Source organism: Schistocerca cancellata, chromosome 2, assembly GCF_023864275.1.
Source record: "Schistocerca cancellata isolate TAMUIC-IGC-003103 chromosome 2, iqSchCanc2.1, whole genome shotgun sequence".
NCBI lineage: Eukaryota > Metazoa > Arthropoda > Insecta > Orthoptera > Acrididae > Schistocerca > Schistocerca cancellata.
The window spans coordinates 928,654,211-928,667,585 of record NC_064627.1 but is presented as its reverse complement, the minus strand read 5'-3'; the positions used below and the strand labels follow the sequence as shown (position 1 = coordinate 928,667,585).

General features: G+C 36.2%; 1 protein-coding gene across 3 annotated transcripts in view; it reads left to right on the top strand.

Annotated features, from left to right (window-relative positions):
- Window positions 1-13,140, top strand: part of LOC126162883 (leukocyte elastase inhibitor-like) — a 185,777-nt gene extending 172,637 nt beyond the window's left edge. The window contains exon 8 of one of the 3 annotated variants that reach the window (XM_049919677.1): window positions 12,787-13,140. In XM_049919677.1, coding sequence (XP_049775634.1) covers window positions 12,787-12,923 — 137 coding nt within the window. In that variant the 3' untranslated portion in view covers window positions 12,924-13,140. The remainder of the gene's footprint in view (window positions 1-12,786) is intronic. The other 2 variants (XM_049919683.1, XM_049919680.1) reach the window with 2 other exon arrangements.
- The last annotated feature ends 235 nt before the right edge of the window (window positions 13,141-13,375 follow it).

The window sequence follows — 13,375 nt, the reverse complement described above, 5'->3', positions numbered from 1 at the left end:
CAGTACAAAGACCGGCACGAAAACCAAACTGATTTTTGCTTAAGATACTGTGGGAGTCGAGATGGTCTACAATCCTCCTGTGCATGAGTTTTTCTAGAATTTTCGAGAAGGTACTTAATAGGGATATTGGGCGATAGTTTGTAACAATGCTTTTATCCCCTTTTTTAAAGAGAGGAATCACTACAGCCAACTTAAGTCTGTCAGGGACAATCCCATCTTGTAGGGATGCATTGTATATGTTGCATAAGACGGGACTAACAAATTTATAACAGTGTTTCAGTATTTTACTAGAAATATTGTCCACACCAGCAGAATTTTTATTTTTTAATGATCTAATTACTCTTATGACTTCGCTTACAGTAACTGGAGGTAAGGATAACTGTGGGATTCTGTTGCTAATAGCTTTCTGTAGGAGGGTCAATGATTCTTCCATAGAACCATTACAGCCTGTCTTCTCTGCTGCTCTCAAAAAGTGGTTATTAAATATTTCTGCAACCAACTCAGGTTTCTTTATGATACCGTCCCCTGTATTAATCTCTACCTGAGACATGTTCCCTGTTGTCCTATCAGTTTCCCCTCTTTATTACATTCCATATACCGTAGTTTTAATTTATTACATGAAAGCCATCTTCCGACAGACAGTGCAACCATAGCGGCAGCATACTGGCGAGGCATTCATCTTCTTGAATAACAATTCGTGCCCCCATTGTGCACATCTTGTGAATAACTTGCTTCAGGATAACTACATCGCTCAACTAGAGTGGCCAGCATGCACTCCAGACATGAACCCTATCGAACATGTCTGGAATAGAGTGGAAAGGGCTGTTTATGGACGACGTGACCCACCAACCGCTCTGAGGGATCTATGCCGAATCGTCATTGAGGAGTGGGACAATCTGGACCAACAGTGTCTTAATGAACTTGTGAATAGTATGCCATGAAAAATATAGGCATGAATCAATGCAAGAGGACACGCTACTGGGTATTAGGGGTACTGGTGTGTACAGCAATCAGGACACCATCTCTGAAGGTCTCGCTTTGTTGTGGTACAACATGCAGTGTGTGGTTTCTATGAGCAATAACAAGGGCGGAAATGACGTTTATGTTGATCTCTATTCCAATTTTCTGTACAAGTTCCGTAACTCTCGGAACCTAGGTGATGCAAATCTTTTTTTTTTTATGTGTGTATTAAATATATCAAATTCTAATGTTTATCTGAATATCTTATTTTGTCTTACTCCTGTGTCACTTTACCCTGACATCAGTCTAAAATGACATATTAAGCACTTTTTACAAGAATTTCAAAAACATATGATTTACTCAATTTAAAAATATGACACCAAGATAGTAAAATTTACAGGTGAATGAAATTTGCAGGTGAATGAGCAAGTTCCTGATACAAATTTTATTTAACATCATGGTTTATGAATCAATAATGACCTAAAAACAAAATGGTACAGTATGTCATTTTAGTAGGACTTCCCCTACATATTAAGTTTCTGTAACTTGCTTGTCTTTTGTTAATGTATAACTTGATTAATTTCACATCCTTGAAGGTCCTCCTGTTTAATGTGATCAATAAAACCGGAAGCAGTGAATGAATGAAAAGATGATTAAAGCTCTCAATACACTGTTTGCACATCTTTACAAGAATACCCTGAGTAGCTTGCCCCAAACAATCTTCATTGACCAACTTCTTGGAGGGTTTATTGCTACAATAATGACTATGTTACTTGTAAACTTGAAGACATGCTGAAATTTCAGTTTAAGATATATAGTATGTATTACATTATTTATTTTTACTTTATGTATTACAGCTTGAGAAAATGTTGAAATATCTGTTTTAGTTACAATATTATGAAAAGGATAGTTGCTACTCACCATATAATGGAGATGCTGAGTCACAGATAGGCACAACTGAAAGACTTTCAGTTGGCCAACAAGGCCTTCATCAGGAATAGAACAGACACACACACACACACACACACACACACACACACATAACTGCAGTCTCTTGCTGCTGGGACCCTGTTGTGGCCTCAGCAGCCAGAGATTGTGGTCATGTGTGTGAGAGTTGTGTTTCCATGAGTGTGTGTGTCTGATGAAGGCCTTATTGGCCAAAAGCTCATTTTCTGACAGTCTTTCTGTAGTGCCTGTCTTCAACTCAGCATCTCTTCTATATGGTGAGTAGCAACTATACTTTGCTTGGGCAGAAGTACTATCCCTAACAAATAAAAATGATGCATATAACACATTTTCTACCAGTTTCATAGGATATTTTGAAATGTGTTTTCCAAAAAAGCTGTCAAAAATCAGGTCACATGGCAATACAAAGCCAAGTTCTTGGGTCACAGCTGGCATCAAAACTTCCTGTGGAACTCTAAAGAGACTAATTTCTAAAATGAAAACATCCACAGACCCACAATTCATAGAATATGTCAATGTCAGGAATTACAAGAGGGTATATAGAAAAGTAATTGCTAAAGCAAAATTCATGAGTAATGATAGTTTTATAAGACAGTCTGAAAACAAATCAAAAGCCATATGGGGTATTGTGAAGACTGAAACGGGGAAGAGTTGTGAAAACCAGGACATTAGCCTCAAAAATAAAAAAAATGTCAATATTAATAAACAAGAGTTGCCAAATTATATTAACAATTATTTCATAAATGCAACAGTTTCATTAAGCTTAAAATTTACAAACGAAGGAAAACCTGAATATCCAAAAACAGCTTGTAGGATGAGGGTGAAGTGTTGAAAGTGATACAAAGCTTGAAACCCAAAATGTCGGCTGGCATAGGTGAGGTGCCTGTGTCAATCATAACATAACAATCATCACAATCATAACAAAATTTCAAAAGTGAAGCCATTATTTAAAAACGGCGACAAGTATAAGGTAAAAAACTATCACCCAATATATCTCCTCCCAGCATTTTCAAAAATATTAGAAAAACTGATGAAGCACCGAATCAACAAATATCTAAATGACCATAATTTACTAAACAGAAATCAGCATGGTTTCCAAGTACATAAAAATACCGAAACAGCAGTAATGTGCTACACTGAACAAATAATCAAAAATCTAGAAAAAGATTATAGTGTAGTAGGAGTAAATTTAGACCTCTCCAAAGCTTTTGACACTGTGAACCAGGACATTATTTTAGAAAAATTGGAAGCGTTGGGTATACATGGGATAGGAAAAAAATGGTTTGAATCATACCTAAAAAACAGAACACAGGTTGTAGGACTGACATCAACTTACTCCAACCACAAAATAAATTCAGTATCAGAGGCAAAAAAAATGTAGAAATAGGAGTACCACAAGGCAGCATCCTAGGGCCCATATTGTTTCTTGTCTATATAAATGATTTTCACACCTCAGATGATGCAGCCAAAGCAATAATATTTGCAGATGTTACTGGTGTGATAATAAGTGCGCCAAAGCAATTGCTACCAACAACTGCTGATAAAGTACTAAATTACATCCACTCTTGGTTCAATGCAAACAGATTGACATTGAATGTAAATAAAACAAATTATATGCAGTTTGGGAAAAGATGTCAAAATGTAAATCTCGATATGATGTGGGGTGACAAAGCCTTAGACAGAGTGACATCCACAAAATTGCTGGTGATTCATGTGGATGAAAACTTAAATTTTAATGACCACATAATAAAACTTGCACGGAAACTTAATTCAGCCTGTTTTTCCCTCAGAATTATTGCAAATGTTTGTACTTCAGAGGGTGCCAGAATGGCATATTTTGGCTATTTTCAATCTCTTGCCACATACGGAATAATATTTTGGGGCTCCACAACAGGGTGCCGAAAACAAATTTTTTTGTTGCAGAAGAGGGCCATCCAAATAATAACTCACAGTCATCCACAGACACACTGCAAACCCATATTCAAAAAGCTTAGAATACTTACTATACCATCATTATACATATACAAACAGGTATTGTATGTCAGGACCCACATTGCAGATTTTCAGACAAATGCCGACTTTCATAACTACAATACCCATAATAGCACAGCACTCCATACTCAGTGAACAAAAAGAACGAATACACAAAGGCATGTGAGCCATATCGGTGCAAAACTGTACAACGCACTGCCAGTCTACATCAGGCAGTTAGAAGATCATAACAAATATAAAACAGAATTTAAAAAATTTCTATAGAACATTGTTTTTATTCTGTAAATGACTATGTAGGTCAATAAATTTTTTCTGATGGTATTTACAAAGGCAAAATGGAAAATACTCTATCTGTACCTAATTATTCATTACATTTACATACTTAAAGGACAGCTGTTGTGTGATGTAAATATATACTTAAGCAGTGTTGTGTATATAACGCCTTGCCATTTAGGGAGGACAAAACTAAAGCCTTATGAAAAACAGACTATGCATTTAAAATAACAAGCAGGGATGTATATAGGCTATATTAATTTCATTGTATTATTTTGTTTTGTCCTTTTTTATGTATATATTGTTTGTTTCCCATTTCTTTGAAATGGCTTACATGTACCTTTGACAACATCCATACAATATTTATTGTCAACGGATGGATAAATAAATAAATTTCCATAACACTGTGACATTCCATCCTGGATTTTCCACTGTTTACTGACAGGATCACTATTTTTTTTTATATGTCCTCAGTACAGTTTCATTATGTTATTCTTCTGACAGCTATGTTTGACTTAGCATTTTATGAATGAAAAAATGTCATGTCCATTATTATCAACATGTGAGTGCTGTAAGAAGCCACAGAAGCTGACCATACTTCTGTTGTTAATGACTTTTGTGTGGTATCCTACTATTGATTTGGTAATAATGGTTCAGTATTGACTTCAAGATATCTACAATATCCACTGTTCAGCACACTGCTTATTGTTTCACTGACTGTGACATCACATCAGTAAAGACTTCAATGGCACATCAGTAGCTGAAGAAATATGTCATGTGTGACGTAGAATTACATAAAAGCAGAACTCATAATTTATTATTACTGCACTTCACAGACATTGCCTGCTTGTTAATGAATAACATAACTGATTCAATAGCCGTGAAGGCTCTTCATGATATGTGAAGGAATGAAAGAGGTGTTTCATTAAGCATGAGACAGAGAAGTTGCAGGAAGAAATCTGAAACTTTGGATTGACAGCCAAGACCAAAATATCAGAATAATATTGGTAGTTGTTAGTAACTGATTACCCAGACATGAGATTAGATCAGATTAGATTTACTTTCATTCCAATTGATCCATAGTGAGGAGGTCCTCCAGGATGTGGAACATGTCAGAAAAACAACAATACATGACAAATATTTACAACCAAAACAAATAAGCTAATGTACCATTCCACAGGTCCCAAGTGGAATGATCGTCGTTTTTTAATGAACACTAAGAGTCATTTTACAAATACTAATGCACTGAATTTAAAATAAAAAGTTTTTTATTTATTTATAAGGTAATAAACATGTAATACAACTACTGTAATACTTATTTACAATGAACACATTACTGCACTGAAATGGTGCAGAAGTTAGATTATACTTACACACACACACACACACACACACACACACACACACACACACACACAAATTTTCAGTGAACACATTACTGCCCTGAAATTGTGCAGAAGTTATGTTGTACTTATATACAAATCAGTTGGTTTTACTAAGAAATTCATCAATGGAGTAGAAGGAGTTGGCCAGCAATAAATCCTTTAGGCTTCTCTTAAACTGAATTTCATTGGTTGTTAAGCTTTTTATGGCTGCTGGCAAGTTATTGAAAATGTGTGTTCCTGAATAATGCACACCTTTTTGTACAAGACTAAGTGACTTTAAATCCTTGTGAAGATTATTCTTATTTCTAGTATTGATTCCATGAATTGAGCTGTTGGTTTGAAAAAGTGATATATTTTTAATGACAAATTTCATTAAGGAATAAATATATTGGGAAGCTGTAGTTAGTATCCCTAGTTCCCTAAACAGGCTTCTGCAGGATGTTCTTGAGTTCACACCACATATAATTCTTACTGCACGTTTTTGTGCCCGGAAAACTTTAGCTTGGCTTGATGAATTACCCCAAAAAATAATCCCATATGACATTATGGAATGAAAGTAAGCATAGTATGCCAGCTTTTTCATTTTTATATCCCCTATGTCTGACAAAATTCGCATTGCAAACAGAGATTTGTTAAGACGCTTCAGCAGTTCTGTGGTGTGCTCCTCCCAGAGACCACTGTAAGATAAGTTAATGCAGAAAAGATGAAGTAGACATAATAACAAATAAAATAAGAAAAAGGAAGTAACAAGAAAAAATACATCTTGATAGAGTGAGAGGGGCAGATGGCGGGAAATGGTTTTGGTGGTAGTTGTGATAGTGGTAGTAATGCCAGTTACATGGAACAGGAGTAGTAGGTATGCTGTAAAGAAGAATAGAGAAATTAAGGCAGATGTAAATAGTACTTCTGGCTGCTAAATATTCTGCTGCAGTTGTAATGTAGTGGTAACTATTAATTGTATTTATTTACAATGCTTAATCTGAATCTCAGTAACATACACACAAAGCAATGTAGACATAACTGGAATAAATTTGTGGCTTTTATTTCAATCAAAATTGACTTACATTTCAGCTATACCTATACTGGTTCATAAGAGAATCCCAATTCCACAGGAACTAGTGTCTTTTAAGGCTGACAATCCTTTCATATTGATTATAAAAGAAGGCCAAGTGCAAACAAATATTTTTGTTGGACACTTCACTAATTCATGAAGTAAATGGTATTACACGCAACAGCTATTTTATGGTGCAAATCTGTTAATTTTGTTACAGCAAACTTAAAACAAAAAAACATAAATGTTATGTCTAATTTCAGTATCAGTGTCATTTTTAAAAGTGCTGAAAATGTGTGTATATATAGTGTAACATTCTATTTAACACTGCTTCTGACAAGAAATATAAGCCTGGTTCCACCTAAGCAAACTAAGAGGTGGCATCGCAGCTGAAACTGTAACTAACTTCTTACAGAACACTTTCCGAAATCACAACAATTTTACAGTCGAAAAACTGGAAACAAAGGGAATAAATAATAGCTTCAAAATTGGTGTTGATTTCGACCTAAAAGATAAAATAATGGACAACAGTATATGGCTGAAGAACACTGTGATAAAACGTTTTGTATTTCAGAGGATGCACCAGTGCGATAAACTCCCAAGACCAAGAACATTCCAGTGAAAAAGGAAATGATATCATTGAAGAAATAGCGAGTGTAAATGTGCAGTGCCTCAGAACAAAACTTGATACATTATCACTGTTTGTTGACGAAGTGAGACCTGATGTATTATGTATATGTGAACACTGGCCAGCCCAACCACAAACAGAATACTACAGAAACATTGAATATTTATAAATGGTGTAAAGAAACAACTATCAATGCTGGTGTGGCTCTGTATGTAAATAGTAAACTCAGTGCCAATAAAATTGACTTAAGTAAATTATGTGTAGATCTAGACCTATAGTTAGCTGCTTTGGGACTGTGAGATGCCAACTTAATTGTTGTTTCTCTCTGCCATTCCCCAGATGGAAATTTTGAAAATTTCCTCTATGAGTTGCAAAGCTATCTGTGTTACCTAGTGCACTTAGGGACAAAAATTGCTTTATGTGGAGACTTCAACATTCATATTGGAGAAGGTAATGATGAAGAAAGAGCTTTCATGAACTTAGTAAGCAGCTATGGGCTATTCATAGGAAACTCTACCAAAAAGAGGAGCTATTTGTGACAAACCTAAATGTTTGGGACTGCAAAGTAAGTGCGGTGGACCCTATACTAGCAGATCACCATGCAGTAATCATGACGTTATGGACAAACTCGGCAAGTACTCAACAAATTCCCTGCTGGCATTCAAATTATGTATTCAGAAATAGAATTATTACAAAGAAAAGCTTAGATGATTTCAAAACTACAGTGTCTTCTATAGATTGGCACCAAATAATTGATGATTTGCCACCAAATTCTGCATTCAGTCACATGTTCCAGACCCTTAAAGTGAAATTTGATGAACATTTCCCATTAAAACCCAAGAGATATTCAAATGCTAAATCAAAATGTAGACAAAAAACTAACGAAATAAAGAGGTGGTATGCTCCTAGACTAGCCAAAATAAAATGTATTGTCCAAATACTAAACGACGAGGTCAAGGCTGCTAAAGATATAGATATTAAGGATAGACTGTACTCTAGTTATTTACAGGCCAAAAGGATCTACAGAAAGGAAATAGAAAAAGCAAAGAAGGAAAGCAATGCCAGATTTATTGAAGAAGCTCACAATCCTTGTAAATCAGCATGGGACCTGGTTAATGAGCACAGGAAAAAGCCCACCTCTTGCTCTAATTCTTGCAGTCCAGATGAGTTTAATGACTATTTTATAAGAACAGTGGAAAATACAGTAGATGAAATTCCTGACTTCGGAATAGAGCCTGCAGCTGCTATGAAATTTGAGTATACATGCAGCATGGTAATGTGGAAGAGAGTATATCCAAAAGGAATAATAAAAATTGTGAAAAGCTACAAATCTTCAGGGAGCCCTGATATTTATGGCATGTCCTGTACTATGTTAAAAACTATAATCAGTGAAATTGCACAGCCATTAGCAGTAGTAATAAATAAAAGCCTCCATGGAGGGGAATTTCCAGACTCATGAAAGTTGCATGTACAGTGCCTGTTTACACAAAAGGCAGTCCACACGAAGTGTCAAGCTACAGGCCCATATCTATAATACCAGTACTAGTGAAGGTGATGGAATCGATAATGAAAGAACAACTTTGAAGGAAATAGTCTCTTTTATGATGCCATTTCTCCACAATACCCCTTTTTTCCAGGGGTGCTAGTTCTGCAAGGTTCGCAGGAGAGCTTTTGTGAAGTTTGGAAGGTAGGAGACAAGGTACTGGTGGAATTGAAGCTGTGGGGACGGGGCGTGAGTCGTGCTTGTGTAGCTCAGATAGTACAGCACTTGCCCGCAAAAGGAAATGGTCCCGAGTTCAAGTCTCAGTCCGGCACACAGTTTTAAACTGCCAGAAAGTTTCATATCAGTGCGCACTCCGCTGCAGAGTGAAAATCTCATTCTGGAGCACTACACTTAGCAGTCCGCAGCTCATGGTCTTGCGGTAGCATTCTCGCTTCACACACACGGGGTCCCCAGTTCGATTCCCGGCGGGGTCAGGGACTTTTCCTGCTTCGAGATGATGGGGTGTTGTTGTCTTCATCATCATTCATCCCCATTATGGTCGGAGGAAGGCAATGGCAAACCAGCTCCACTAGGACCGTGCTTAGTACGTCAGTGCGGGTCTCCCACATCGTCCCCTACGCTCCTCGGTGTATGAGACCTCATCATCATCATACTTAGCAATTAAAAACAACAGCTCACTTGATCCATACATAAATTCTAGGAAGCTGCACAGGTCACACCAATATTAAAGAAACGGAATATGAGTTATCTGCTGAGTTACAGACCTATGTCAGTAACATCAATTTGCAGTAGGATTTTTGAATTAGCTAAAAAAATGATTTATTGACAAATAGTGTAATGAAAGCAGACAGTTGGTCCCAAACTAATTACTTGTGAAGCCAACTGCTAGAGCAAAATGTTTAGTTTCTGATAATCAGAGCCATAACAGGATGTCATTAAAAACAACAAATCCAAAATTATTACCATAATACAATCATCCTAATTTATCCTCTTTATTGAACAAACCATAATCATGGTATGTATCCCATAGACTTTTGATCCAGGTTAGAACTCAGTAGCTGAATGCCTTTTTCAGCATCATTTACAGAAATACAGAAGTCTGTAATGAATAGAAAATAATGTTTCCCTCCTCTTGCAGCATGTGTCAATCACTGCCATCATCCTGTCCAGTAATTCAGCAGCAACAGAAGGATATGAAATGTACATGGCATGTTTCCCTTTTACAGAAGCAACATTACATTTAGTTCATTGGCACAGACTATGCCCACATACACGTAAGACTTAAACAATGGTTCCATTAACCTGCAACAGCCCTAGGTTACACACTGGAAACAACAGCATTTCATCAACTTAACAAATAATACACAAGCACCTGTAACAAGGTCAGCAGTATCAGACTGCTACACAAACTATTAGAGAAACACTGGTGCCTTACAAGAATGCCTTTAGTGTTCCTTTAAAATGCCATTGACACATTGCAAACGACTGATCACTATTAAATCCAGCAACTTGTCTCCGAACCATAAATAGTACTTTGTATTTCAGAAGAGATAGACCATGACAACAGCGATGAACAGTTCCAAGTGACTACTTCAGTAAACTCTCAGCAGAGGCACAGTACATCATTCCTTACCTTGAACATTTTCTTAATCACGTTTACATCAACACAAATGCAGTTATCATGTTTTCCAATCAAGAATTGATACTTCTGCAAAAACACTCCCTGAAGCATGGCACTGAGCACACCACTTGTTCCTGGCCAATTCCCTTGCTTCACCACTCATGCCTTGCCTGCCATGTTTCCACCCTGCCCTACAGCAGTCAACAACCACTTCACTCACAGCTGATCACCACTGGCAGAGAATCTTCAGTGCTTCCTAGCCTGAAGATAGGTCACTGTTCCTTCATTCAACTATCAATAAGTGCCAACATGGCACAATAGCCAACAAGGATTCAGAAAATATCATTCTTGTGAAGCAAAACTAGCTCTTTATTCACACAAAGTGAAAAGTGCTGTAGATAGTGGATCTCAAATTGATTCCATATTTCTAGATTTCCAGACGGCTTTTGACACCATTCATCAAAAGAGACTTCTAATCAGATGTGTGCCTATGGAGAATTGCCTCAATTGTGCAACTGGATTCATGACTTCCAGTGAGACATGGTCACAGTTCATAATAATCAGTGAGTAAAACAGGCGTGATAACTGGCTTTCTCAAAGGATGTGTTACAGGCCCTGTTCCTAATATATATAAATGACTTAGGAGACACTCTGAGAAGCCCTCTCAGATTGTTTGAACTTACCATCAGATGATCAAAACCAATTCCAAAATGATATAGACAATATATTTGTGTTGTGCAAAATGTGCCAATTGACTGTGAATAATGAAAAGTGTGAAGTCATCCACATGAGTACTAAAAGGAATCTGCTAAAATTTGATTACACAATAAATCACATACAACTAAAGGCTGTGAATTAAACTAAGTACTTAGGGATTACAGTTATGAATAACTTAAATTCTACTGATCACATCGATAATGTTGTGGGGAAAGTGAACCAAAGACTGTGATTTATTAGCAGAGTACTTAAGAAGATGCAGCAAGTCTAATGATGAGACTGCCTACATTATGCTTACCCATTATCTTCTGGAGTATTGTTGCATGGTGTGGAATCCACATCAGATAAGACTGATGAAGGACATTGAAAAAGTTCAAAGATGGACAGGTCATGCAATATTATCATGAAATAGGGGAGCAGGGATCACTGATATAATAAAACAAAGGCGTTTTTCATTGTGGCAGGATCTGTTGATGAAATTTCAATCAACAATTTCCTCCTCCAAATGTGTAAACATTGCTACTAGGGAGCAATGATCACTGTAATGAAATAAGAGAAATCAGAGCTCACATAGATAGATTTAACTATTCATTCTTCCTGCACACTGTTCAAGAATGGAAAGGTAGAGAAATAGCTTGACAGTGGTGCCAGGCACTTAATTGTGAATTGCAGAATAGTCATTTTGATGCAGATTTAGATATGTAAATTTCACAGAAGTTGGGCATCCTTCTGTTGTTAACGCTCTATGATGGTCTGGCTTTTGTATGTTATCCTACTTTCATTAATGCGGCAATAATTCTTAAGCATTGGCTTTTCTATATCTACAGTATATGTACATTGTTCAGCATGCTGCTTATTTGTTGGTTGACTGTTGTATCACATCAATACAGACTTTGATGGCACACCAGCAGTTGAAAAACTATGTCATGTATCATATAAAATTAAATGAGAGCTTTGTGTGATGTAGATAAAAACAGCAACTGAACAGTGTAATAGGAAGAGGATTTGCTTTTCAAAGATGTTGCTTTTCTTCAAATATAGTGATCTAGAAGTAATGCAAAAATTATCTGTGTATGTACATTGGCACAGCTTATAATTTTTTATTAGTGTATCTGACAGAATTTTACTCATTATTAATGTGTAACATGACTGATTTCACATGCTGAAAGCTCTTCTTCATGATGTGTGAAGGAATGAAGGAAGTGAATAAACAAAAATGTAAAACTTTGAATTCACAGCCAAGATCAAAGTACCAGAACAATATTGGTAGCTGTTAGTAACTGATCATCCAGACATGAGACCACCATGAGATAAGTAAATGCAGAAAAAACCACAGAAGGAATACATGCCGTAACACACAAAATAAGAAAAATGAAATATCAAGAATTAAAGTCACGCTGGTAGAGTGAGAGATACGAATGGAGAGAAAGGGTTTTGGTGGTGGTGGTGGTGGTGGTGATAATGCTAACTTCATGAAGAAGGAGGAACTATGTTGTAAAGGAGAATGGAGAAACTGGACTGAATGGAAATGATACTTCTAGTTCCTAAACATTCTGCTGCAGTTCTAATAATGTGTTGACTGTTAATTATATTCCTTTGAAGTGCTTAACCTGAATGTAACATACACACAAAGCAAAACTGACATATGTTCAACAATTTTATATCACTCAAAGTTGATTTTTATTTCAGGTGCAGTTATCCGTTACAAGAAGGCCCAAATTTCATGTGAGCCAGTTTCTTTCAAGGCGGACCATCCTTTCACATTCTTCATTAAGGAATTCCAAACACAAACAAATATTTTTGTTGGACACTTCGTCATTCCATGAAGTAATTAATATCACACATAGCAGCTATTTTGTGGTGTGAATTCTGTTAATTTTGTCGCAACTAATTTACTAAAACAAAAATATTACAACTAATACAACATATCAACGTATTTATTAAATATGCTGAAAATGTATGATAATATATCTTAAAATCCTGTATATTGTTGATGCTGAGAAGAAATATGAATTTAAATTAGCAGAGAAAAATGTGTAAAACAAAATAAATGTTTTGATAACAACTTTGATTTTAACATGTCACTGATCATTGGTCCTGGATGAATTATTTTACTAAACAACTTTGATTCCATCAGGAAATATTGTGTGAAGCAACCGTAGACTATAAGGAAGGTGAAGCACATAGCAGTCAGTTGCAATCCCATTAGCTTTTATTATTCTTGCAAATCTAGATTTCAGCTATAAATAGCCATCTTCAGCATGTGGGATGCTATCCA